Source organism: Pleurodeles waltl, chromosome 9, assembly GCF_031143425.1.
Source record: "Pleurodeles waltl isolate 20211129_DDA chromosome 9, aPleWal1.hap1.20221129, whole genome shotgun sequence".
NCBI lineage: Eukaryota > Metazoa > Chordata > Amphibia > Caudata > Salamandridae > Pleurodeles > Pleurodeles waltl.
The window spans coordinates 158,660,336-158,688,154 of NC_090448.1; the positions used below are offsets into that span (position 1 = coordinate 158,660,336).

Consider the following 27,819-nt stretch of genomic DNA (forward strand, 5'->3'; position numbering starts at 1 on the left):
CTTAATTTTTTTTCTTAATTCCAGTGAAACAAGGAGTATTAGGGGCACGTTCCCAGACTCACTGCACCACTTAAATCTGCTTGAAATAGACATACGTTTAAAGATGTACAGACAGGAAGAAAATGTATTGTAGCTATTCGTGAATAGTGCGCCAAAACAATATTGCCAATCACAATACCTAGGAGAATATCTATTTTATTGCATCCTGCAGTATCCACTTGTGAAAGGAAAATAGCCCGGCTATCTGGTAGTTTTGTCACAGTACTAAATTCTACCTGCACCATAAAAAAAGAAGAAAAAAAATAAAGACAAAAAAAATAATAAAAATCACAGTTCCCAAATAAATGAGTCAAGGTCTCCGATTTGTAGTTGACACTAAATGATTTGCTCAAATCTTTGACCTATAAACCCAAAATGCGCAGAGGATGAGCTACTACAAGGTAAACATTTCATTTGCTATTGTATTATTACTAGCACCAGCAAGTTAATTTATGATGTTTAATATGCCTGCTAACCAATTAAGAGCACGGATGTTACTCCCTGAGTACAGAATGTATATTTACATACCAACTGTTATGAAAATTCAAAGTATAAATAGTACATACATTTGTAAACTAAACTAAACTGCAGACCCGCATCCACACAGTCAAATTAATCTCACATACCATTTATATTTTAGTAGAGATATTGAATGATGGTACCGTAAATAATATTGCACTTACGGGGCCTGTGTCCGAGTAGTGTACTCTTTGAATTCTGTATCATGAATCGTAAAGTACGGTCGGAAGTCACTGCAGTATTTTAGTGGATAAATGCAACTGTGGGCCAGAAAGAGACATGGCATAGTGAAACGTTAAAATCTCCTTTGTTGAATTTTATCACCTGAAACCTATACACAACATGAAAACAATACCAATGTGTTATGTTCAAGTCACGAGATGGCTAAGCCTTATTGTTGAAGGTGAGCCCAACAAAGGATATAACATGCAGATTCCCTTACAAAAACAAACTGAAACATTATATTAAAGATAGTGATTAAGGTCGTGGTCAGTTTTCGTGTCAGATTTTGCATGGTCTGCTTCAAAAACCTACATGTGTACAACATCTCTGCCAACTGGACAACACCACCAATTATTGCATGCACGGAAACGCTGTGTTACTGAAGTTTTTTTTTTTTATGTCTTCAGCAACTCTTTGCTGTGTTTGAAGTGGGAGGTAATTTCAAGTATTATGTAAATACTGAAGCAATTACTATGTACTGAAATAGTAATACAAAAACTTTGTAGGCGTCAACCAAGTTTTTACATTTCATGAGTAGATGGTGGGCGATGCCCTACATCCTGAACACTCAATTGTATAATACCTGGCTGTAGGAAAGTGCCCCTTTTGGCATGGTTACCCCTCCCCCACTTTTTGCCTGATATCTTATGCTAACTTGACTGAATGTGTGTGCTGGGATCCTCCTAACCAGACCCCAGCACTTGTCTTCTTTCCCTAAACTGTACCATTACTTCCACCATTGGCACACAGCTAAGTTACCTGTAAAAGGTACCAGTGGTACAAAGGGCCCTGTGGCCAGGGAGGGTCTCAAGGGGCTACAGCATGTATCGTGCCACCCTAGGGGACCCCTCACCAAACACATGCATGCTGCCATTGCAGCTTGAATGTGCTGGTGGGGAGAAAAAGGTAAAGTCCACATGGCACTGCACTCTGGGTGCCATGCCTACAAACCACTGCCTGTGGCATAGGTAAGTCACCCCTCTAGCAGGCCTGACAGCCTTACGGTAGGGTGCACCATACCAGAAGTAAGGGCATAGCTGCATGTGCAATATGCCCCTACAGTGTCTAAGTCCATTCTTAGACATTCTAAGTGCAGTGCAGCCATATTGAGTACATGGGCTGAGAGTTTGTTGTTACAAACTCCACAGCTCCATTAAGACTTCACTGAAAGCTGGGAAGTTTGGTTTCAAACTTCCCAGCACAATAAATCCACACTGATGCCAGTGATGGATTTATGGAAAAAGGCAAGAAGAGGGCATCTTAGAGATGTCCCCTGTATTTCACCCAACCCTCTAGAGTAAGGTTGACCGGTCTGTACCAGCCTGCCACTAACAGACAAATTTCTGAACCCGTGGGGTGGGAGCCTTTGGACTCTCTGGGGTCAGTGACAAAGCCTGCTGTGGGTGGAGGTGCTGCACACCTTCCCCCTGCAGGAACTGCAACACTTGGTGGTGAGCCTCTAAGGCTCTTGCCTTTTATTACACTGCCCCAAGACACTCCAGCTAGTGGAGATGCCCCACTCCTCCAGACCAAGCCCCATTTTTGGCAGCAGGTCCGGTGGGAAAATTTGTAAACACAATGAGGAGTGAGCACCAGAGCTGAGGTGATCCCCCTCCTTGCAGAATCCTCCGTCTTGTTTTGGAGGATAGCCAATAGGGCCCATAGGGAGTGGGCACAGGAAGGTTGTAGCCGCCCCCAGGGACAGTAGCCATTACCTACTGCCCTTTGACCCCCTGTAACGCCCTCTAAATCTAGTATTTAGGGGTACCCCTGAACCTTGCTCTTCAGATTCCTGGCAACCTGAAAAGAGGAAGGACTGAAGAACCACACCAGCAGAGGAGACTTCAGACGACAGCTGACTTGGCACCAGTCCTACCTGCCTGTCTGCAGCTTCAAGACTCATGGTATAAAAGGCAACACATCCTGCAGGACCAGTGACCTCTACAAACCACCAGATGACTTCCTGCCTACCCAAGAACCAAGATCTCCCGAGGACAGCGGCCCTGTCCACAAAGAAACCTCCAAGATGGATTCCAGAACAGCCCCGGATCCACGAATCCTGCCCACTCTGCAACAGATGCCCACAGCCCGAGTCCAGGTGGCGCAACGGTCCAGAGAAGGTCCCCCGGCAATTCCAACCTGGAGTCCACCCTGGGTTTACTCCCTCCTGACCAACACGACTACGCCTGCAGCATAAATCCAGAGGACCCCTCTAACTAGGACCATCTCCGGTGAAGATTTCCCAACTCCTAAAGGTACCCCTGCACCCACAGTCCCCTAGCTTTGGGGAACCCAACCAATGGTCCATCAACGTCCATTGGGCTCTCTACTTACCTGTCCAGTGGTTGGTTTTCTTTTGTCGACTCCTCGGACCATGCCTGCAGCATCTTTGTGACCCCCGAGGTACCCTCACTGAAAAGCATTGGGTGTCGAACGCTGCATTTACACCCTGCACCCCCTGTGCTGCTGAGGGTGTGTGTTTGGTGCTTACCTGTGAACTCCCAATCCCCCCCACCGCATCCCCAGTGCTGATCTAAACCTCCCAGGTCTGTACCCTGCAGTCACTGGCACTTACCTACAAGCTGTTTCTTTGTAAGTGCCCTAAGTCTCCATAGGATTCCACTGAGTGCCTGACACTAATTTTGACCTCTGCACCCAGCCAGCCACATATTGCACCCTTGGTGTCTTCCTAAACTTTGCACTGTGGACACCTTAACCCTGAAGACTGGGATTGTAAGTCGAGTACTTACCTGCAAAATGTGTTGTTACTTTTCCTCCCCTACAAGTGCATAGCTTTCTATGAGAAATGTCTACTTTTGAAATTGGTAAGTATTACTTACCTGTAAACTGTTTTACCTGTGAATTCTAAACAAAGTGCATTAGATACTTGAAAGAGATACATCTTGAAACTGTACTTACCTGCAGCAAAGCTCCTTTTGGTTCCAGAAATAAAGTAACAAAGTATATTTTTTGATATATAAAACACTGGCTTGTAGTTAGGCATTGAGTGTGTGCCTCATTTCTTGACTGGGTGTGTACAAACAAATGCTTAGCACTACTCTCCAATGAGCCTAACTGCTCGCCCACACTACCACAAAGGAGAGCCTTAGTATGATCTATTTTAGTCTCTGTAAAGCCTCTGGGCATCCAGTGGACTCTGTGCACACTATACCTTACTTTGCTATAGTATATAAAGAGCCAGCTTCCTACACTGGCTTCCTGGCTATTCTCAGAGTGTTGAAACAATGCTGAATACAAATCCAAGGGTTAATTCGTCTTCTTGCTTCATGTAATTATTTACTTGTGTTTTCTGTCTGCTTTACCTGTAATCTCAGTCTCTAGTCACTTTGTGATTTTCATCAAGTTTTGCTAACAGTGGGCACCAATTTCTATAAACTATTCTGTTTCCATTATACTTTCATTCTGACTTTTACTTTCTAAATATTTCCTCATAACTCCTAATATAAGAACTCTGAGAAGATGGTGAACAGAGGGGCATCTAGAATCAGCTAGAATAATGTTTTTATTGTAATTCATTTAGCTGTTACGTACCTTTAACAAAACATAAACAAATACACAAATTATCTGTCACAACACAAATGAAACTGATTTGATCAAATCATTGAACTACTTACCTTACGAGTGCCAAAACTGTTTCTGATGATTCAGAGGGTGATGGTGCCATGACCACAATTGGTTCTCCAAGCAATACTAATTCCCAGAGCATCTGGATGTGGAAGAACACCGGATAGAAACATCTGGAAGAAACACAGTTTTCTAATCTTTCCATTCAATCTTATGTTTGTTTGCAAACATATCTGATTCTCCCTCATACCAGTACATCTAATTAGGTGTATGATTCAACACACAAAACTTCTATGTGGGCAGTGTATATGTACTTGACTACAAAACGTTTACAAAAAAATTGGATTTAAGACTTTTAATTATGAGCCAAAGGCCATAGGACTGCTCGGAAAGAAATATTACTTACCTTGCAATAGCAGAACTCCAATCACTAAGAATAAGAAAGGTAAATTAACTTTTGAAATCTTTCACACCACAGGAAGGAAAAGTAACAAGACAATTGTGTAATATATTTCTATGTTGGTTCCGCTGTTGCTCTCTCAGAAAGCGGGACAAAATCATTCCTGCCTCACGCCCCTCTCTAGTCTTTGGATTGGGTTAATGCCTATCAGTTAATGGCCTTTCATTTGGACCAGACTGGTGGTGACCGCTTCATATCTCAGCTTAAGTTACTTACTTCTGGCATAAAGAATTTCTAAATGAAGGGTTGAGAATGGAAGGTATGGCTGATCCAGCATACAAGCACTGCTATAAGAAAATCTTTTGCAAGATGATGCTACTACATCCAGAGGCACAGTTGGTGCCAGAGTATCCACAGTTATAGTTCTTGACTGTAGGAAGCTGGGTTCTGGTTGAAGTGCCCCCCGACTTTTTGTCAGGGTTTTGATGCAACTTTGACTGAAGTGAGCGGAGTTCCTGCTAACTGGTCCACAGTGCCAGTGTTCCTTCCCTAAAACAAGACACCTGGTCACTTGATCACCAAGTGAAAAGGCCCTTTAGCATCCTCTGTAAGTCCCTAGTAAATTCTACCTCTAGTACCTATTGCATGGGTACTGGAGAGGACCTCTAAGAGCTGCAGCACAACTTGTGCCACTCGAAGGGACCTAGCACCAACCTCATGCAGCTTGCCATTGTAGGCTGCATGACAAGGTGCTCCCTAACAGTGAAAACATGACATGGCACACAACATGTGTGCCATGCCCCTAAACATTGAATGTAATATTTATAATTCACCCCTACAGCAGGCCTTACAGCCCCAAGGAAGGGTGCATTATATTACAATTGTGGACACATGATATTATATATTATAATACATGTGTGGAAATCTCTGCAAGAGCAGTACTTTTTCCTCTGTCAATTCTTAAACATAAATAAAAATAATGTTATAATCTTGCACTCCTGAAACTGTTTAATCATTCTTATCAGTTCAAACTATTTACACTGGCTGTGCTGCCCAGGAAAGTGCCAAGTCTCATCAAAGCACTTTAAATTGTGAACATCAATTTGCATAGGCTGGCAAATGAGAGCTCTCTATTGCGGCACATAGGCACACTTTACTTCAAAACCTCTGGTGTCTTTTCATTTCAAATTAACCATTAACCAAACAAGCTTTATTCGGTCAAATAACCATCAAAGCATCACAATACAATTTAAATTCCGTTAAAAAAAAAAAAAAACTATACAAAATATAAAAACATAAAACTAATAAATACAATCTTAAACTTCTTAGATCTAAAATACTTGTATACCTAATATTCCATCAGGAAGAGTTGTTTAAAAAGCGACTACGTATATGCAATGCTGCCACAAGAAACTTGCTAACTGCGAGAATTAGATGGTTAGAAATATCGCTTTTTAAAACCCTAATAGCTATTCAGCATCGATTCAAGCCCAACTCTCGACAATTTCTGCGAATCCAATTTGACCGAGGAGTGGAATAGGCAGGACAAAAAAACAAAGTGTTCAACAGTTTCTGAGCTACTGCGGCATGCTGGACATAAATTAGAGAAAGGAATTAATCCCCAACTACTTGTTAAAGACATCAGCGGTAAGCTCCCAAAACGGAAGCAAGCGTACAGGCCTTTACCCAATAAATCTGGCATATCTAAATATGGTTCATACTGGGGGTACCAATTAAAATCAATGTATAGGTTGGTCAACCGACCGTATGATTTACCGCAGATGGGATCATTCCTTACGTAGGACCAATAAGCTGTTTTCAGGTTAATTTTGTGAGATTTTTCCAACTTTTGTGGGTTCACCCAAAAACTTCCCAGACCCAAAATACGAAACCAATTGGACACATGTCTAAACCATGGGATGGTAACCACATTCAGTCTCTTTAATAGATCAAGGAGGGAGCACCTGTATATGGCAAGTTCGGGAACAGTCCAAATCCTTATCCAAAAAAGTAAAGGTCTTAAAGCTATCAGATCAGCTATACGATTGAACCTTAGGACCAGACACATTGGGATCAAGGGTGTGCTACCAGGGCATGCAATTAGGGTCCTGGCAAAATTATTTTCACCCACAGTTAATCTTTTACTGTTAGAGAACCCCCATATCTATGCACCATAGGCGGCAGCTCCCTGCACCTTTGCCAAATAGATTTTAACAGCTGGAGATACAGCTTTTGATAACAAACTTTTGTAAAAGCACAGGATAGCGGCTGCTCTAAGCTGAAGGAGTCCCGCGCTTTTGCTGATCTGGTCCTCCCAGTGTAATTTGCTTGATATCCTCACACCCAGGTAGTCTATTGAACTAACCTTGCTTAGGGAAATCCCAACCAAGTTAATAGTGCATCTCTTACAAGGCCCAGGACTAAACACCATTAATTTAGTTTTACTGACATTCAACTCCAACTCATAGTTTGTACAAAATGATTTAAATTTATCGACAAGGATTTGAAGACCCATAGGGGTCTTGGAGATGAGAAGAGAATCGTCAGCAAAAAGTAGAATACGGATTTTTTGCGCATTCAGTGTGGGGGCATCATTCTGAAAGGAGATCAAAACTTGTACCACCTCATTGATTAATAAGGTGAATAAGATAGGGACCAGGACACAACCCTGACGAACTCCCCTCTGGATAGGAATATTTCCAGTCAACTCGCCTTGATTACCCCATCGCACTTGCGCATATGTATTTTCATGCAGCCGCTGTAAAAGATGGATCATATTAATTGGAGTGCCCAATCTACGTAATACTTCCCACAGTTTTTCTCTTGAGACCAGGTCAAAAGCAGATCGTAGGTGCACAAAAACAACATATAAATATTGCTTGGCAAGGACTACATATTTTCAATATAAGAGCACCAACCTAAAAACCTGGTCTATTGTACTGGTTGTTGGGCGGAAGCCCACCTGTAACGAGGAAAGGACCTGATGATCTTAAACCCAACTTATTAGCCTCCCCACGAGTTGTTTAGCGAACATTTTCTGTAGATTATCAGTGAGGCTAATAGGTCTATAATTAGCTGGAAGATTTGCATTACCCTTCTTATAAATAGGGATGATTTCAGCCCCTTTCCAAGTACTTGGAATTACACCGCCTGCAGCAATTTTATTCGAGTTCAAATTTATACCAGGACCATATAATTGGCTCTGATTTATAAAGATCTCCCGGTAACTTATCCGAACCAGGTGCTTTGCCTGCTTTTAAGGAATTCATTGCGGCTATAGTTTCCTCTAAGGAAACAATGATACAGTCCTCGGGGATATAAATACCTGTCCCAGATGAATCAAGGCTAGTATTCAAACTGGCCAGCAATAGAGAAACAGAATTACAGGTTTGGGGATTACAAATTAAAGAATTGCAGGGGGTAACAGAGTTGGGGGAATAATCCACCCAACTCTCGGGTTGTATATGATTCCTAATATTTATCCTGCCCCCTCTTTGTCTTTTGGACAATAATTCCCCAAAAAACATATTGTTATTAGATTTGGATGCATCAAGCAATTCTCGCCAAATAGAATCTTCCCAAGTCCTTTTTGCTTGCAGTATGGCCTCCTTATATGTACGTCTGGCTGAGGGCATCTCTGTAATAAAGATGAAGTCCAATGGTTTGAATGTTGGTTCTTTATTTGAAGTACCTTATCCACAACACAGCAAAGCAGCTTCTCAACAGCTCTTCTCCCTCAGAATCCTTTCCACTTTCCATTCCAACCTGACATCATGAGTGACATCAGGGCTACTGCTTAGAATTCCCCTCACTGCTCTAACCTCACTGCTCAACCTACCACACACCTTCCCTTTTAACAACTAAAACAAACAAAACTAAAAAAAACAAAAGGAAATAAAATGAAAAGAAGAAAGGTATAAACAATAAGAACTAAGAGCAAAAGCTAGAATGCACATTACAACATTACTTTTTCTTTGAAATAACCACCCGATTGAGATTCCATACTCTCCCATCATTGACCTTTACAGCATTCCTAAACAGCTTCCTTACTTCAAAAGGACCAAAGAACTTGCTTCCATTTTTACGCAGTAGGGGTTGTTTCACTAAAATTTCATCACCAACTTTCACATCAATCACACTTGTGTTTTTCCTGTCATCAAAATATTCTTTCCTTTTCTGAACACACTTCCTTTCTTGTTCTTCTTTCTCCTTCTTGTCACACCAAGTTACACCATCATTCTTACCCCAAAACACCCACCCTGGTGCTAATAATGTATTGGCTTTCCTTTCTCTAAACAATTCGAAAGGAACTTTACCTGTAGTGGTATGGGGGGTAACCCTGTATGCTTGTAAAAAAAATGTAAGACCATCCTTCCAATTTCTATTTGCTGCTACCTCTAATTGTATACACTCTTTCACACTTTTGGTAAACCTTTCAACTGTTCCATTCCCTTGAGGATGATATAAGGAACATCTCTTGTGTTTAATTCCCCTCTCTTTAAGATAATTTTCCATTTCACCTGACACAAATTGAGGACCATTATCCGTCACAATGGCATTAGGAAATCCTTCACGACTAAAGATCTCACTCAAAAAATCTAATATTCTCAGAGTCTCTAAACTACTGCTGATACACAATTCAGCCCATCTGGAGAATTGAACTATCACAACCAGAATATAATTACATCCACCTTTCATATGTATGGGTCCAACAATATCAACTGCTATAACATCCCAGGGTTTCTGCGAAACTTCCCGAATCTCCATAGGTGGTTCTCTGACTTTATATATCTTAACGCTGTTGCAACAATCAATACACTCTCTGATTTTCCTCTCAATCATTATGTCCATGCCTGGCCACCAATAATTGAGACCAATTCTCGCTTTAGTTTTACTCATTCCCTGATGCCCCTCATGTCCCAACTCCATTCTTTTTTCCCTCAAACTTGCAGGAACCACTAATCTTGACCCACGCAAAAGAACACTATCTTCCACTGAAAGTTCTTTTTATTTTCCAAAAACTTTCCAATTCCCTCTCACTCTTAGCATTCTTGTTCCAACCCTTACTAAGACTACAACACACTCTCTGTAGAATAGAATCTTCTCCTACCGCCTTAACCCATTCATCACGTCCAACTATACCTTCAGTTACACTACATACACTTACCACATCATCCTTGATCTTACCCTCACAACCTTCTGTTTCTGTACTGAGTCTTGACAGACAATCCGCTATCCTATTAGTTGAACCCGGAACATAATGCACATCAAAAGCAAATTCCTGCAAACCAATTACCCACCTACTAATCCTGCTGGAAATAGTATCACGACCCTTTTTCGAAAACACTTCTACGAGAGGTTTATGATCAATGAAAATTCGAAATGACCTGCCCCATTGAAAAATTTTAAGTTTGTTGATCGCCCAATAAACACACAAAGCTTCCTTTTCTATAGTAGAGTAGTTGATCTCTGCACCTCGTAATGTTCTAGAACAATAAACTGCCTGCTTAGCACGCGTGGGTTCGTATCCCATCCTCGTCGCCAAATGTAATAAAGATGAAGTCCAATGGTTTGAATGTTGGTTCTTTATTTGAAGTACCTTATCCACAACACAGCAAAGCAGCTTCTCACCAACAGCTCTTCTCCCTCAGAATCCTCTCCACTTTCCATTCCAACCTGACATCATGAGTGACATCAGGGCTACTGCTTAGAATTCCCCTCACTGCTCTAACCTCACTGCTCAACCTACCACACACTCCTATAGGGAACCAGTCGTAATAGCAATATTTAGTGCAGACTTAGCCCTAGAGCAGACTTAATTAAACCATCCATTACTATTCATGTTAGCAACGCGGGCCTAAGACAAGCCTTTTTATAACTCTGTAATTTCTTCAACATATTGTCATGAATATTAAGAATAGGGATATTGCTGGCTTCATGCTCCTCTTAGACTGCCAATTCATCAACAAACAATTTGTAAATTCATCGACAAACAATTTGTAAATCCCACCTATCAGATAGAGGTTGGACAACACCTTAGGCCAACCAAACCATGTATGATTGTTGTTCAAGAGTGGAGATGGAACCACTGTATGTTGATTGTTCAGTGACCTCCTAAATTCACCCCCATTCAGGGTAAGAATCAAGGGGTTATGGTCACTCTCACACCGGGGTTCCACCTTCATATCCTTTAATAAAGACCACAACCTGACATCCACTAGAAAATAGTCTATCACCTTGGTAGACATGCCTTGTTTGAATGTGGGCGCAGTATTTAAATCAGAAGGCATGCAACCATTACAAGCCCAGAGTCCATACTTTAGACACAGGGAAGCCAACTGGGAAGCCACACAAGAACGAGTACACTGCAGAGGGTTGGTTAACTGTGGGATTCCCCAAAATTCATCTTCTTCAACCGTTAATCCACTAATCAAGATAGAAAGTTCAAAAGTACAGTTCAAGTCACCTGTTATTATTAAAATGGTTGAGGGGTGCAAAGTGTCCAAAAATTCAGGCAATAAAACTAAAGTCTGGGACTCAGAACTCCTGGGGACAGACCGAGCATAAACATTAATAAGGATAATCTTAAGATCCTGGCGGAAAATGACTTGTACTCCCATTAGATCAACAGAATCAATTTTTAATAACAAATGGTCACATTGCAGCTTCTTATTTAAAAGCACCAATAGGCCTCCTTTGGCACGGCCTGGACCCTTCTCTGGTGGTTGAGCTGGAATGCTATACGAGAGAAACCCATCTATGTAGATTTGATCCTCAGCCCAAGTCTCCTGGAAAAGGCAAACATCCTGATTATTAATATAGGTGACCCACTCTGGGTCAGCCAACTTCCTGTCAAGACCAGCTAAATTCCATGTCATCATAGATAACTCATGATTATCTGATTCAATTTCATGGATGGGGCAAACAGCTTCCTTCACATACATATCCTCATTATATATCCCAAAGGGCACCTCCTGAACAGCCTCCTTCACATGCTTATCCTCATTATATATCCCAAAGGGCACCTCCTTAACAGCATTTAGTCATTCAATAGCTGGGGATGTGTAAGGGTTTTTAAATACCATAGGTAATTCACATTCCTGAATGGAGGCTGGCCTTTCACAAGATGCATTGGTTTTATGGTGGATTTAATGCAAGGCTAATACCAACCTCACCCGTTTCCCTGAGATGGCATGTGCGTAATTCAAAATCCGTGAGTTGGTCCACCAATAGCCAATCAGCAAGACGGACAGAGATAAAGTCAGAATTCAACCCCGAAAGGCTACATCTGCCCACCTTAAGGATGTCAGTACGAATGACTGAAAGACAGTTGCGTTGGGCACGTAGCCAGTGAATGACCTTATTAGTCAAGGACTCATGGTTCTCAAAGGAACCTAGCGGCAGCTTGGGCACATCAATCATATAGATTGTACTATCTTTACTTCTTGAACCTAAACCCTGATCCATAGGTGCAGACCTACTAACATCATATTGAAGAATGGAATCAATGGGAGGTTTTAGAAATTTGGTCTGATGAGGAGCAGGAGAGCTGACCGACCCACCAAGTACTTGGGGGGTGATGTTCCCCCATGGCCCATCTTCAGGAACATCAGGCTGAGCAGTGATATAATTATGGTTCCATAAGGAATCCCTAAAATTAGGAGTTCTATTATACTTCCGCCTTACACTTACAAGCTGTAACTGATGACCCTCTGCAGGAGATATAGGTGGATTAACAAAAGGGGGAGGCCTAGCTGTCCCCATGGGGGGGTACCATCTTCTAGCCTTAATTTGGACATAACAAGGCTCCCACACCCCCATGCATCCCCATTAGTCGACTGACATTTGCAACCACACTTCTGCATCAATTTCTCCTTCATTAATCCCATTAATGATAAAACCAAGGTCTTAACTTCATCCACCTTCCGAAGGACAAGAGCTAAGTCAATTCCATTAAAATCAGGAGGGGGATTAATCAAGAGATTGTCATCAATACAACTCCAGATGGAGAATGTACAATACAAGCAGGAAGGCCTCCATCCTCTGCCAATGGCCCAAACCGATTAGTACACAATATGTTTGGGACCACCCTAACCACTGGGCTTAGCGGAGGAGGGAAAGCCCTAGTTTCCTTGTGGGGAGTACCCCTGTGACATAACAAGTACCTCAGGACACTACAAGATATTGCAGATGATAAAGGTAAGGAGTTTTCCCTGGGGGTATGAGATTCCACATTTATAACAGTCTCCGCAAGGGAATGAGATGATTGCATCCTCTTTCTCCCCATAAATATTTTCGCGATTTTCCCACTCCCAGACGTACCCCTCTTAATGGACGATGAATGGGAATTGCTCTTTAAGATGGCCTCTACTTCTTCAAACAATAGGTCAATTTCATCAAAAGAGTTAGTTCCTTGGGTGATAACAGAACTCACTTGTTTGCTGGAGCGTTTTTTTAGATTTTTTTAGTGCCATTCAATGGCACAGGAGCATCTACAGCTTTCCTTTTCCTCATCATATAACAGTGAAAGTTGCAAAAGGATAAGAGCATGCCCAAAGAGCCAAAGTTAAATCCCTCTTGGCACTTACTTCCTACAGCCAAAGGGGTGTGCCCTGCCCAGTCTCTGTCGGGCGAACACGGGACCGCCTTGGCCCGGGGACATGCCCGGGCGGCGTGAGAGAAGCGTCTTTTTATAGCCCTGATCCACCGCAGAGCCTGGGGGATGAAGTCCCAATACGGGCTGGGTTTGCAGCGAAATAACCTCTCGCCTGCACTCACGTCCCGCGCGGCACGAGAGAAGCGCGTAATTTCAAATTATACAGAAAGACAATGCTCTCCACAGTCTGTCAAAAAATAAATAATTGTTTTGCATGGATTTATGCATCCATTGTCTTTCAATAAGCAGTGTGGATTAATATCCATCTGAATCCCACTGAATAACTTCACATGTCATTACGATTCCATATATTGAAAGAATGTGCCAATCCCAAAGCATTTCGAGTTCAGTAACCCTTCATCAGGGGTATCTAAATAAATACAACAACAAAAAAAGTCAACCTGACTGGGTTCTGCAAAGCAACTCTATACTATCAGTGAACAGTAGCTACGTGACACAATAATCATGCATGGGCATATCATATTTTATGATGTGACAAAGTGCACCATGTATTCAAACAGTTTCAATGCGTGTTTCATGCATAGAATCATACTTCATGCATAAGTCACCTCTGTAGTTATATGTAAACAGGTGTGTGCCATTAACTGCCTCCATAAGCTATCACGCCACTCATTGTGACTCAAGGACCCATGTTCTCTGGATCCCACCGTTATTAAAAGGAAACCGTGCTATCCTGTGCTGCTACCTCTGTGCTTAATGTGCCTCCTACATGTTAAACAGCGCAGTGATACATGCGTCCTTCAGTATTCTCAGATTTCAATTCATGCCACTGGGAGTGTGTGAAACATGCATGAACCTTACTTGTGAGGATTAAGTACACCAAACAAATAAAGCCACATGTATTCTGACACCATTCAACAGACGCCACTATACCATGGCGTGATCCAGTTTGTTTCTTATAGCTAGTGCATGACCTCTTACCCCAGAATTGAATAAGCCGAACCTTGACACTGCCATCCTGAACTGATGAATCGTTCTTAAAAAGTTTCCCTTTTTTTGTTTGTTTTTAAAATCAATAATCTATGCGCCCCTATACTTACGTGTTGAAACAAATCATGCATGATGTAAATCTGCCAATACGCAGCACTGTCAAGTGCAGTAAAATAGCAGCTGCTCTGAATTAAATTAAACAGTAATAAGAGAAAATAAGAAATGATCATTAAAGTAAATGTGTCCAGAAACTCCAAGTTCTTGCTTTTTTAAAAAAAATTATGCCAATGACATGTTTGGAGAAAACATGTGAATTCCAGCTTATCATTCATCCCTTTGGGTGGCATGCTGTCAAGTATCTTAATCCAAAAGAATTACTTCTGTGACAACATTTTTGATAGTCACTATCTGCCTTCACTTGTACAACCTCCAAAATCTGGAATCTTAATTGAGAAATGTTGTGACCCGCCTTCTCCCAATGTAAGGCCACATTAGTGGTTACTTTGTTTCTTATGTTATTTTAATGTCTGATATCAACACTTTAATCTTTCTCTCTGAAAATTCCCAAAGATTGGTATGCGTTCTAAAATATTCGACCAAGGCCCAAGCCATCAAACAGATTTTCACTGGACACAAAAAGAGGAGTAGACAAGAAGCCTGCTCAGCCTGAGCACCGAGGAGCACAATGGACTTGGCACCAACCCTGCTGGCCTGCCTGCTGAAGCCTACCCTCAAGGAGCAACTGACCTCTCCTGCAGCTGCAGCCTCCAGGAAAGCAAGATAGCTGCCAGTGCTTCACAAATCGCCAAGAACTCCTCCCTTGGAGCAGACAAGCTGCTTCCCTGCATCTGAGGGCACCCCAAGAAAGAACTGTGAGGACTGGGACTGCCAAAATCCTGATGCAGGACAGCCTCACTCCATCTGAGCCGCCTAGCCCGAGCTGAAGTGGGCGAGCAGTGCCAACATTGTTCCCAGACCAGTATTTTCAGGAGAGCCCTCAAGCATCTACTAGGATGCTGAGTATCATCATTGGGCAATCTCCTCGTCAGACCGGCACTGCAATGTCTGGCGGACCACCCCAATCAAGGTGGTGGTACTCAACCGAAGATCCTCCAGCAGGTGTAAATGAGTCTGCGGAAAATACTGACAAAAAGACACAAGTGTAGGAGAGACGAGTGATTAAAATTGGCTCTGAGCCTTAGACATCATATTTTAATAACTCAGAAGAAAAGGAACAGGACAAGATTAAAAAAGAACTAGAGGAGTAGACACAGGGAACAATGTCCCATTATACTTCATGAGAGGAGAGCAGGTAGAGTACCCAATCCTAACAAAAAGTGGTCAACATGTTTCGCGCCTCTATGGTAAAAAAATGTATCCCTTTGCACTTCGTCAGGACCTAGACAGTTACTTCTCCTAATAAAAAGAAAAATACGTGCTAAAAAGTCACTTACTGACCGAGGACTACTTGTCACCGTCAATTGGTCGAATGGTCGCCCCTACCATGGTAGAGAAAAGGCATCATAGGCACATGTCAGTCTCAAACCAAAGAAGAATTATTTAAACTTCTTGCGGTCCCGCGTTGAACCTACCCGGAGACGCCTCCCCTTTGAGTCACCCCATGCACATTTTAAGGCATGCTTGAGGGAGCCATACAAGAGAAAGGTACCTGAATGCAGCCCAGTGGCTTTCATCAGTGTGTCGTGGGTATGGAGGGTGCCATCCGTGTAGAGATCCCCTAGGGTGTACATTCCACTGCATGCCAAGCAGCTAGCTCTGCAGCCAACGTGATACATGTGTCACGTGGTGTCCCCAATAGCGGTATGGCTGGTGAATAGGGTGTAGTACCCCTTGTGAGGTAACAGCATCTACGGAAGCAGAGATATGCTAGGTTCAGCAACATAGGCGCCAGCGCTGTGGATTTAGCACAGGGGTGAAATAAATGAAGCAGTTTACAACGTGACCACGCTGGAAGGTCAGTGGTTGCGTCTGCTAACTGTCTCAAAGAGAACCAATAGGTCACCCACTGTAGCTGCGCAGCCAGATAGTAGTGCCTCAAAACTCGGCAGTGACAAACCTCGAAGATTCAGTGGGCAATAAAGTCTAGAGAGGGCTACTCTACAGCGGGAGGTATTCCAAACTAAATTACGCACATCCCGCTCTATGGACCGGAAGAAGGAAGCTGGGATGTACAGAGACAGGTTCACAAAATAATACAGTAGTCGAGGTAGCACTATTAACTTAACAAGGGCCACCCTGCCCATGACCGTCAGTGGCAATGTCTTCCAGACTGCCTTCTAATGGCGCAGGCTCGACAAAACACACCACAGGTTCCCATCAAACAGATCAGACTCTGCGTGATATACCTGTATGCCAAGGTATCTAAATGTATTGGATTGCCATGCTAGGCCAGGGGCTATAGATGTGAGGCCTGGATCAGACACATTAGGCGACTACGGGAACACACAGGACTTGGCCCAGTTAACTCGCAGAAACCTTTGCATGTGCATGGAGGAATGGTAATATATCGCTGGGAAAATCCGCTAGATCTCTAACATACACTAGAAGATCATCCGCAGATAAAGAAACCACATGCGGAGTGCAGCCACCAGTGGTTCCACTGTCAGAGCAAAAAGCAGGGGAGATAAATTGCATTCCTGCTGTGTGCCCCTCCTAATGCAAATGGGGGGCGATATGAGGCACCCCATTTTGGTGTGGGCTGATGGGAGCGTATACAGTAATTTCACCAGCTGTTGAAATGAGGACCGAAGCCATATTTTGGCAAAACTGCAAAAAGGTAAGGCCATTTCAGCGAATCAAATGCTTTCTCTAAGTCTATCACTAAGCAGCCCGCTTGTGGCCAGTGACCGGGGGCATACCTCAGCACAATAAAAAATCTACGTAGGTTAAGGTACGTTGTGCGGCCCAGCACAAAGCCATTCTGATCTTCATTTACCAATGCAGGCACCAGTGGGGCCAGTCGCATTGCAACAACTTTGGCTAGTATTTTATAATCCGTGTTTAGGAGTGCAGACCGGTGGGGTCCTTATGTGGTTTCAGAAGGGAGACTACAGTGGCCTCTCTTAACGTAGTGGGTAAGCGTTCCAGTGCTAAAGCCTCCTCGTAGAGCAAGCAATTTAGGTGCTAGTTGAGTTGAGTATGCCTTATAGAAGTCACCTGGTAACCCGTCCAGGCCAGGTGCTTTGCCATTTGCAAGGGAACGGATGGCTTCTTGTACCTCAAATAGCAAAGGAGGACAGTCTAGCTCCAAACACTGCTCGGCCACGATCTGGGGTACGGGTAAATCCACAAGAAATAGATAAATATAATTTAAAGGAGGATGGGAGACAGTGCTATATAGGGACTCATAAGGAGCGTGAAATGCAGCCTGATTTGAATCCTGTGTACAACAAGTTGCCTGACTGTGTTCAAATGGGGGAAGTCTCCTGATGCGTCAACCGGGCAAGCAGAGCTCCGGCCCTATCTGCCCTTTCATGCGTGTTGGCTGAATGTGCTGCATAATTAAGCCATTGCAATCGTTCAAGGAGTTCTGAATGTGTTTTACGTGTGGCCTGTAATTGAGGTAAGGCACTGGGGTTCCATACCACTCTGACTCATGTTGCAATAGCTGCCACTCCACTGTGGACACCTCCTGGTCTGGCTGCCTGCGCACACCAATACTAAGCCCTATACAGTGACCTCGCAGTGCAGCCGCAAACGTATCCCATTCTACTGAATGAGACAATGCTGTGTCTGTGTTAAGTTCAAAGTAACTAGCAATCTGCTTGCCAGTCAACTCGCAGAACGCTGAGTCCTCCAATGTTGCAGGCTGCAGCCTCCACGTGGGGACAGGAGGCTTAGTGGTCCCAACTCAGTCGAGTTGAAAGTATTGGGGGTTGTGGTCGGAATGAGTATGGCCCAGGTAATCAGTACGCACAACCGCTGGAATCAGGCCGGCCGTGCAGAACAGCCTATCAAGTCGGACATGTAAATCATGAGGGGCCAAGTAAAAGGAGTATACTCTGGCTGCAGCATTATAATGACGCCAAACGCCCATCAATTGCCAGTGGTGTAGCCAGGTTACTAGAGAGCAGGCGTTAGAAATAGCAGTGGTGTACTCTAACGGTGGAAAGGACCTATCCAGATCCGTATTTAATACACAATTAAAATCCCCTCCAATCAGCCGGGGAACATTGCTCCATCGTGCCAGTAATTGATTGAGTGTGCTTAGAAACGGAGCCTGCTCTACATTGGGAGAATATATATTACCAACCGCTCAGCAGATCTCGAATAAACACATACCGGACTTCAGCATCTGTGACCTGCTCTATCAGATCGAACGGGACCCCCGGTCGGACCCATATCAACACTCCCCGCGCATAGGACGAGTAATTCAAATATACCTGGCATCGCCATTTTCTTCTAAGCACGTCTACCTCTGAACTCGTTAGGTGAGACTCTTGTAACAGAGAAATATGGGCATTGCGGCGTTTCACATAGGAGTATATGGGGTTTCTGTGCCAGCGAGTGTGCATGCCATGGATATTCCATGTCATTACAATAACATGCGCCAACATGCATAGGACTAAAATATGGAGGCGCTGTTCACATTTGCCACACAGCTGATAGTGTCAATGACACATGTGAGAGAGCAGAGCGACATGTGTTAAGTAACTTCATGAGCTGCCTAGCGATGAACAGGTGAATGGACAGGTAACAACAATCAACATATTGTAATATTAACATAGCGAATACCAAAAGAGCAGCGCACTAGAACAAGTGGCCATGCAAAATAGGTGATAACAATTAAGACAAGAGATAGTTGGCCTTACAGCAGGGATGACTGGATGCGGGCCTACAGTATACAGCAACTGAGGGACTACATTGCACGCCACTTACAGATAGACCAGTATTCATGACCACGTAAGGAGCATTATACATTGACAACAGCTGTCACTGTACTGAAAAAGGCATGAGTACAATGACAGTTTAGCTCAAATGATAGTGTCTGATGTCTGTGGGGTTATATCCGGAGGATTCTGCAAGCTTTGCACAGAATTACAAGTGACAACAGATCTCTCTCCATCTGAGGAGGGGGAGCCCAGGATGTCCGGACTGGAGCAACACCCTGCTGTCAAGAGTGCATCTGCCTGCTGTAAGGCACTACGCCGCTCCTGTATTCTCTGTTCCAAATATGGGACTGCGGAAAGGTACCTGCTCGTCCATGCCTTCATCCTGCACTGACCCCCCCCCCCAGGGTTCCGTCGAGAACTGCCGTCCATTGTTAGTTCCAACCGCACTGATTGGGTGCCACAGTTATCAGAGCTCTCGATCCAGTGCCATACCTCCACAGGGGTAGTAAAGAAGTGCGTGGTGTCACTGCCCACCACACGGAGCCTAGCTGGGAAGAGTAGAGAGTAAGCAAATCCCATTTCACGAAGACGTCGCTTCACTGCCAGGAAGTTATTGAGCTGCTTCTGCACAACAATCGTGTAGTCTGGGAAGAACATCACTTTGGCGCTGCCCACCCGCACCTCCGCCATCGAGCAGGTCTCCTTGAACACTATGTCTCTGTCGCGGTAATAAAGGAATCTTTTCACCATCGGTCGCAGGCTGGTGCCCGCTGGGGGTCGTCAGGTTGGCACTCTATGCGCTTGCTCAATGGAGAAAAAAACGGGAAAGCACATCTGGGGGAGAGCAGTGCGCAGCCCTTCTTCGATATACTGCGCAGGATCATGTCCCTCGGTCCCCACCAAACGAACATTATTTCTACGGGATTTGCCCTCCGCACGCTGCTCCAGCATTCGTACTCTGTCCGTTAGTTCCTTCAGGGAAGTTTCCAGCCTGTTTTTTCTGAGCGGCAACGCAGTGACACCCTGTCTGCCAGCTTTCTATTGTCTGCATGCAGTAGACCCAGATCGGAGGAGACCGTGTCTATTTTTTTACTCTAGTGAGGTCCGCGTGTTGTCAACAGTGCAGCATCTAACTTGTCCTCTAATGCGCTGGGGCGCTCCGCATTAGCTATGGCGATCATTGACTGTGGTGGGGACCCTCGATGTTGAGATGTAGACAGTTGCCCTCCAGTTGGCTGGTGACCTATGGTTCGCATCATGGTGTAGTTTGAGAAGTAATGAAGCGCTGCAGTGTGCCCCGTGCCCCCCGTCAGCACGTCGCGCTGCAGCGTATAGCTCTTATGGAGGCTCAGCGATAGGAGGGCTGAGCTGTTGGTGATGCACTCCACTGGCTAGAGACCGAAATATGAGGGTGTTTCACCCTCCAGGTTAATCAGCCAGAGCTTCCTCCAAAGTCCAGTGCCCCAAGGCCAGCACGCTTATTGTGTTATCTGGCCTTGTGGTATGTTATTGGCAGGGCCAGGGAGGCCCAACACGTGTAGCCGCTACAAATCGTACCTGCTCAGTAGGGCACGTCCAACCGCTGCACTATGGTGTCCGGTGCCATGACTCTGCACATAGCCAACAGCGTGCCGTCGAAAGAGCGGGTCAGGGAAGCAGCATCACCCAGGCACAAAGGTTCAGGCCCTCGAAATATATACCCCCCGCAGCGGTGGGTCTGGCTGCCAGCCGTGCATGTGACCGCCCTCCAGCCAGGGAGCCTGATCCGCAGGACTCAGGCACCACAGGCAGCCTTCTGCTTCCCGCAGCCGCAGCAGGGTATCTCCCACAGTTCCAGCACGTTCTGAAACCCCACGTGGTCTTCCCTCTAAGAGCGCCACTCGCTCCGCTTGGGTCAATCTTTGGATCCAATGCGTTCCCATATCCCCGCGCCCGGGACACCACCACTCCTCTCCACTTTCGACACCGCCCACTCGATCCCAGCCAGGCACCCAGCTGCAAGGCCTGCCCGATTGCACCGAGTGGCTCGGTGCTCAGCGCGCCATTTTACCTCCTGGGCTGCGCTGCCGCCGCGGGACGCTTCAGCCACCAGTGGTCACCAGGGAAAAAACGGGAGCCGGCGCCAGATATCACAGCTCCTCAGCTTTCCTTCTGTGCCGCCGTTTACCCATATCTCACTGTGTGTCAGTCGCTTCACTCAGGATAACTTAGGGGCGTAGCGGAGCTCCTCTATCAGGACCTCGCTATGTTGGCTCCTTGAGCCACGCCCCCGAGACGACCTGTTGGTGTAGCCTTGGACCTTGCCCCATACCTACCCTAAGTTTAGGAGATTGATCCTGTAAGTCGCTGTACTATACCTGTATGCAGTGCTAGTTCTTCCTCCATAGGATAATATTACCACATCTGAAAAATGAACTGTCAACTTTTGCAAACTCTATAAATTCCAAACTCGAAAAGTACTCACCTGACTCCAGTGATCTTGGAATCAAAGTTAATATACATGAATGCGTAATTTTTTTAAATTGGTGATGGGTTTCTTTATTGAGTTTGTCTCACTTACTGTATGAGTGTGTGCCTTACATGCTTAGCAGTATCCTCTGATATGCCTCTGCTCGCCTACACTACCGCAAAAGAGAACATATGGGATGTCATTTGTGCCTCTGTGATACCTTTGGGGTTTGTTTGGACTCTCTGCACAATGTACCTCATTTTAGTCCACTATATAAAGAACCAGGGGCCAGATGTACCAAAGGTTTGCGACTCGCAAACGGGCAGAATCGCAATTTGCGACAGTGCAAAATCGGAAATGGGATGCAAAAAGCCCATTTCCGATTCGCAAAAAGCGATGGGACCCGTTTGCGTGTCGCATCCGTTGCGACCCCATTTTGCGACCCGCAAATAGCAAGTCGCAATTTGCGAGTCGCAAACCTTATGCAATTGCAACTCGCAAATTGCGACTAGTCGCAAAAAGCCCAGTTTGCATGTCCCATTTACCACTAACTCAGAGCAGGGGGTAACCATTACCAAAGTATAAAAGGGGACCCAGAAGCCATCTGGGTTACTCAAGATGGCGGAGATATACCTGATAGCAGTGAGGAGGAGAGTCTACGCAGCCCAGCAGAGGAGGAGGAGGGGCCACAGACAGGAGAAGATATATAGAACCAGGCAGACTCTTTTTCAGCAAACTGAAGAGGAGATCTATGACAAATACCGCCTTAGCAGCGCAGCCATTCTAGAATTAATAGATTTACTCAAACCACAGCTAGAACACCAGACTCTGCGTGGCTGCGCCATTCCTACGCATGTGCAAGTACTATGCTCACTGCGCCTCTTGGCCTCAGGGAGCTATCAGGGGGTCATTGCTGTGGCAGGTGGGGTATCCCAAAGTGCAGTGTCAAGGTTCCTCAGGGCCTTCCTAGATGCCTTAGTCACGCACATGTCTCACTTCATATACTTACCAAGGAATGAGGCAGAAATGAACAGCACCAAGCTGGGCTTTTACAGGATTGCCCACTTTCCCCATGTCATAGGGTGTGTAGATGGGACACACATTCAAATATGCCCCCCTGCAAATCTGGAACACATTTTCCGCAACAGAAAGTGTACCCACTCACTCAACATACAGGTTGTTTGTGATGCCCATTATGTCATCACGGACATCGTAGCTAAGTTTCCAGGCAGTACCCATGACTCATACATTTTTAGGCATAGTGGGATACATCAACGCCTGAAACGTGGGGAATTCGGAGACGGTTACCTCCTAGGTAGAGCCACAGACACTTGCAGACATACACACAGGTCACTGTGCACGACTATCTGGACTTCCTAACAGTGTACTTTTGTGCCCAACAGGTGACAGTGCCTATGCTCTCAGGCCTTGGATCATGACTCCGTTTTTAACACCCAGCACTGAATCAGAGAGGCAATACAACAGTGCGCATAAGAGGACCAGGAACCTGATAGAGCACACCTTCGGACTCCTGAAGGCAAGATTCAGATGCCTCCACCGTAGTGGAGGCGCCCTCCAATACACCCCCATTACCGCATTCAAAATTGTGGTCGCATGCGCCATCCTCCACAACATAGCCACCCGACGTGGGCTACCTCTCACCCCTGCAGACCCAGATCCTGATGATGAAGAGCAAGAACAACCACATCGCCATCATGGGGATAGGAGTCTAGCTAATCAAGGCAGACTGAGACGGGAACTCATTGCAACACAATATTTTGGACGGTACGTGTCAACTCCCACCATACTCACCTATTGACCAAAAACTTCATTTGTTAAGTGGAACAAAAATAACTGTTTTATTACTGTAATTAAGAAACTATATACAAGTCGAAATTGTCCATGGGCAGGAAAATGCCAACCAGTCATGTGGCACATTAACGCCATGTGCCACATTTAATGGTCCTGGGTGTTCTCTATGATCTTCTGCCCCTCCTGCCAGCCTGGCCGGTCCCTGCTGCGTCCGTGGTGCTCTGCCTACCACTCCTGAGCACCCTGCTGTCAGTGGCAGAGACACTGCTCACTGTTGAGCCCTCCTCACTGTCTTGGGGTGTTTCCCCTGTGGCCCTCGACATTTCCCGTGTCTCCATAAGTTCGATGATGTGGGTGAGACGTCCCAGGCCCCTGGCAACATCCCCAGCAAAATGGCCCATCTCTACTTGCAGCCCAACTGTCCTCCTCGACAGGCCTGTTGTATTCATGGCGAGCCTGCCGATCGTTGTGGCCATCCTGTCCAGTCTGTGCATTATCTGCCGATCTCTGCGCCGCCCAGCCTCTGCCTGGGCCAGCAGTCCTCCCGCCAGTTCCCTAATGGCAAGGGCAAGGTCCCCAGTGTTCTGGCACATCATGTCCATGCGTCTGTTGAGGTGCTGCATGCTTGCATGGTTGTTTCGCACAAAGCGGTGCAGCACACCACTAATCCTGCCCAAAATTCTGTTCTGCAGGCGCTGACCACGCAGCAGATGTGCCTCACTGGTGGTTGGAGGAAGTATCCCGGATGCAGACTGCAGCCCAGATGGTCTTGACCTGCGACGCCTGCGCAGCGGTGGCTGCCCTGTGCTCCCACCTGTGTCCTCCCTGCCTGTTGCTGGGGCAGCTTCTTGCGTGATTGTTGCAGCAGGTGTGGCTACTGCAGGGATGCTGCTGACCGTGCAGGTGGGGGTGCTGGCGGGTCCTGGCGTGTCCTCCTGGGCCTGGGTGCTTGGGGTGTTGGGGGTGTTTTGCTGGAGACCTGGGGACATGGGGAACAGACTGTCAGTGTCTACTATCTATTGCACACATCCTAATAAACATTTGCCTATGAACTGCCTATTTGACTACATTTCCCATAATGCATCATTCTGGCAATTTCTACCCTGAAATGGAGCTATTTTGGTTGTGCATGCACCTGTGTACATGGTGGGTGGGGGTATGGCATTGATAGGGGTACAGGCTTATCACATGGTACTCACCGGTTGATGTGCTGGGCTCTGAGGTGACCAGGTCCCCAAATCCACACACTGCCTCCTGCTCCAATGTTTCTTCCACCCTTTCTTCCAGGGGTGTGGGTGGTGGCACAGATGATGGTCCCCCTCCTGTGCCTCTCATCTCCCGGAGCCTTTCAGCCACCCTCTCCTTGGTCCGGGAGCGGAGGTCATACCACCTCTTCTTAATGTCCTTGATTGACCTGTGGCACACACCCAGGGAATTGATTTTATCCTGAATGTCCTGCCAAAGTTGTTTTTTTGTGGCCTCAGGAACATTGAGGGCTGCTCTCCCAAAAAGCTCATCATGGTGCTGGCAGCATTCCTCTGTCAGCACCTCCAGCTCCCTCTCAGAAAATTTGAGCTTCCTCTTTCTTGGGGTTCCCTCCATGGCAGCTGCTGTTTGTTCTGTGTGAAGACTGGCAGTTATAAAAGGGTGTGGTCCTCCCTCCTCCCAGGTGTATTTGTAAACTTCCTGGCTGTGATGTCATCATCATGTGCCAGGAAGTGTTTCCAGAGTGTTCTGGTGTGCTTTCTGGAGTGTTCTGCTGCACCTGCAAGCAATTTTCAAGGTAATCGCAATTTGCGACACCTACTCGCTAATTGCGAGTTCGTTTTTTGCACACTCGCAATCTGCGGACTCGCACACTGCGTTGCGAGTCCGGCTGCGAGTCGCAATATCGGATCGTTTTTTTTTCTGGCATTACATTTTGCGACTCGCATTTTGCGAGTCGCATCAACTCGCAAAATGCGAGTCGCAATTTTGATTTTTGCTACATCTGGCCCCAGCTTCCTACATTGACAACAGACATGGACAGCCATGAGATAATTTTCCGCCAATGTAAAGAGTAATAATAAAAGTGGTTTTTGTGATGCCCCTAGAGATGTATGTATTGATGACCTTGGTGCATTCAAGCTGTGAGCAAAACAAGTATCAAATTAACTATTTTTATATTCTTCTTATTCATATCACAATTAATTTAATGTGTTTGGAAACTGTTGATTTGGGCCTCTCTTCTCACGTTCCTTTGGCACCAATGAAAAAAATAACTGGTTTAAAGTCTTCAACGGCCTGTTCTGAAATTACAGAAATTCAAAGCTCCTCTAGTACTAACTATAAGATTATTTCTTCAAGTTGGAAGTATGAAGCTTCAAGGGCCTTAATGCAAAACGCTGCTTAACTGAGACTAAAAGAGTATACCACTTGTTCAAGAGGGGTCATTCCAAACTGGAACAAGTCTTCAATACATCTGATGCTGGCACTCTCAACCCCGTAACCAATAATTTTACCTCTGCCAAAAGTACCTTGCTTGCTCTGGAGAAATCACTTAAAAAGGAAACAGCCAAATGGTGGGAGGTGGCTTCTCTCAAAAAATATCTGGAAAACGATCGTATTCCTCAGGGACTCCGTATACTGATCTTCCCACCGATTGATACCACCTCCCAGGTACATTTACAAAAATGGGAAGCCAACTTAAAAATGGCCTCCATTAATATGATTCGTCAACTTATAGACATTTCTCAGGAAGAATATGAAAGGCACAAACAAGAGGTAGACCATCTGACTCAATGCATTGAAGAGGCCAATTGGGGTGAGATCACTACTAAGAACTATGCTATCCTCAACAACATAATTGATAACTATGAGTCTGACATCATTCAAAGAAAGAATCGAAAATTCAGAAGAGATCTTCGAGACTACCAACAAGGAAGAGTCTATACATTTAGTAAAAAATATGACAATATTCAAGAATCTAATATTGTACCTGACATACCGAGTTGCCCCGAAACCATTCCATCTTCTGAAATAGAATCCTCTGAAGAATCTGACAGGGACCTGCCTACTAGACCACAGGTACATTTTTCCGAAGAAGCACGGCGATATCGCCTTGGAACTCTAAAAGATACCCGAGCCAAACCACCAGATACCACAACAACAATACCAGGTGCTTTAGGTATACAAACACGAGCCCGCAGCAACACCCTACGACCCCAAAATCTGACGACCAGCTAGTTGTTAATCTTTCAGATTATGAGCTCTCCCCAATAGAATTATGCTCCTTGAACAAAGGTCTGTCCTACTGTCCTACAAATATTTGGAACTTTACCCAAACTAAAATTGATTTTTTCAAATGTATTCGTCAACAAACTCAAATCCTTCTTCTCCACATTTATTTCCTCTTCCCCCTCATCATCCCTTCCAGTCAATTCAAGCGATATCTCCGTGCAGGATCTGGAAGACATCGGTCTTCTCTGCAATCTGTCTAACACTACGGAATTGGACCTTCCTCTCTCCTCAGTGGCTCTTGACTTAGACTTGAACATCAATCAATACCATCCTTCCGATCTCTGGCCAAAGTCCACTTTTACCCCTACTCTTCCGGCTGGAAACTCTATAGACCTTTTTTCCACAGCTGTTTTGAGAGATCTGGATCGAGAATATGCACGGTATTGTTACAAGCGGAAATACTTACCATCGAATTTCTCTTATAAACAAGCAAGTACCTTGGCAAAGTTACGGAGTAATCCGAACATCATCATTAAGGAAGCCGATAAAGGCGGGAACATTGTTATCCTTAATACCACTGACTATCTGAAGGAAGCATACCGACAACTTCAAGACTCAAAGTGTTACAAACGGCTCGCTTCTAACCCTACAGCTGAAATACAACAAAAATTGTTAACCCTTCTTAATTTTTGGCATTCTCGACAAACTATCTCTGAAAAAGAAAGGTCTGCCCTTTTCCTCTCTCACCCTACGGTTCCTACTCTGTACCTTCTACCAAAAATTGACAAAAAAGACTATTCTCCAAAAGGCAGACCAATCATATCTGGTATAAACTCTATATGTTCTAAACTAGGCACACTTATTGATCATGTCTTACAACCTTTCATGATAAATTTACCATCCTTTGTTAGAGATACAAAAGACATAATTCAGAAACTACAAAATATTGATTGGCAACCAGACTACTTCTTAGTTACTATAGACATTGTTAGCCTATATACCTCTATCAAACACCAAGATGGCCTAGATGCTGTTAGAAAAAGCCTTTCTACTAAACCTGTAACATTTACTACACATAATCTCATGATTCTAGAAATGTTGCAGTTTTGTCTTG

The 27,819-nt window shown here is 44.9% G+C and overlaps 1 protein-coding gene across 1 annotated transcript in view; it reads right to left on the minus strand.

Moving 5' to 3' along the window:
• The window catches only part of DENND6A (DENN domain containing 6A), a 292,813-nt gene that overhangs the window by 107,061 nt on the left and 157,933 nt on the right, over positions 1-27,819 (minus strand). Inside the window, exons 10-11 of the mRNA XM_069206473.1 lie at positions 4,416-4,538; positions 723-818 (exon numbers count right to left, since the gene is read on the minus strand). Coding sequence (XP_069062574.1) covers positions 723-818; positions 4,416-4,538 — 219 coding nt within the window. The remainder of the gene's footprint in view (positions 1-722; positions 819-4,415; positions 4,539-27,819) is intronic.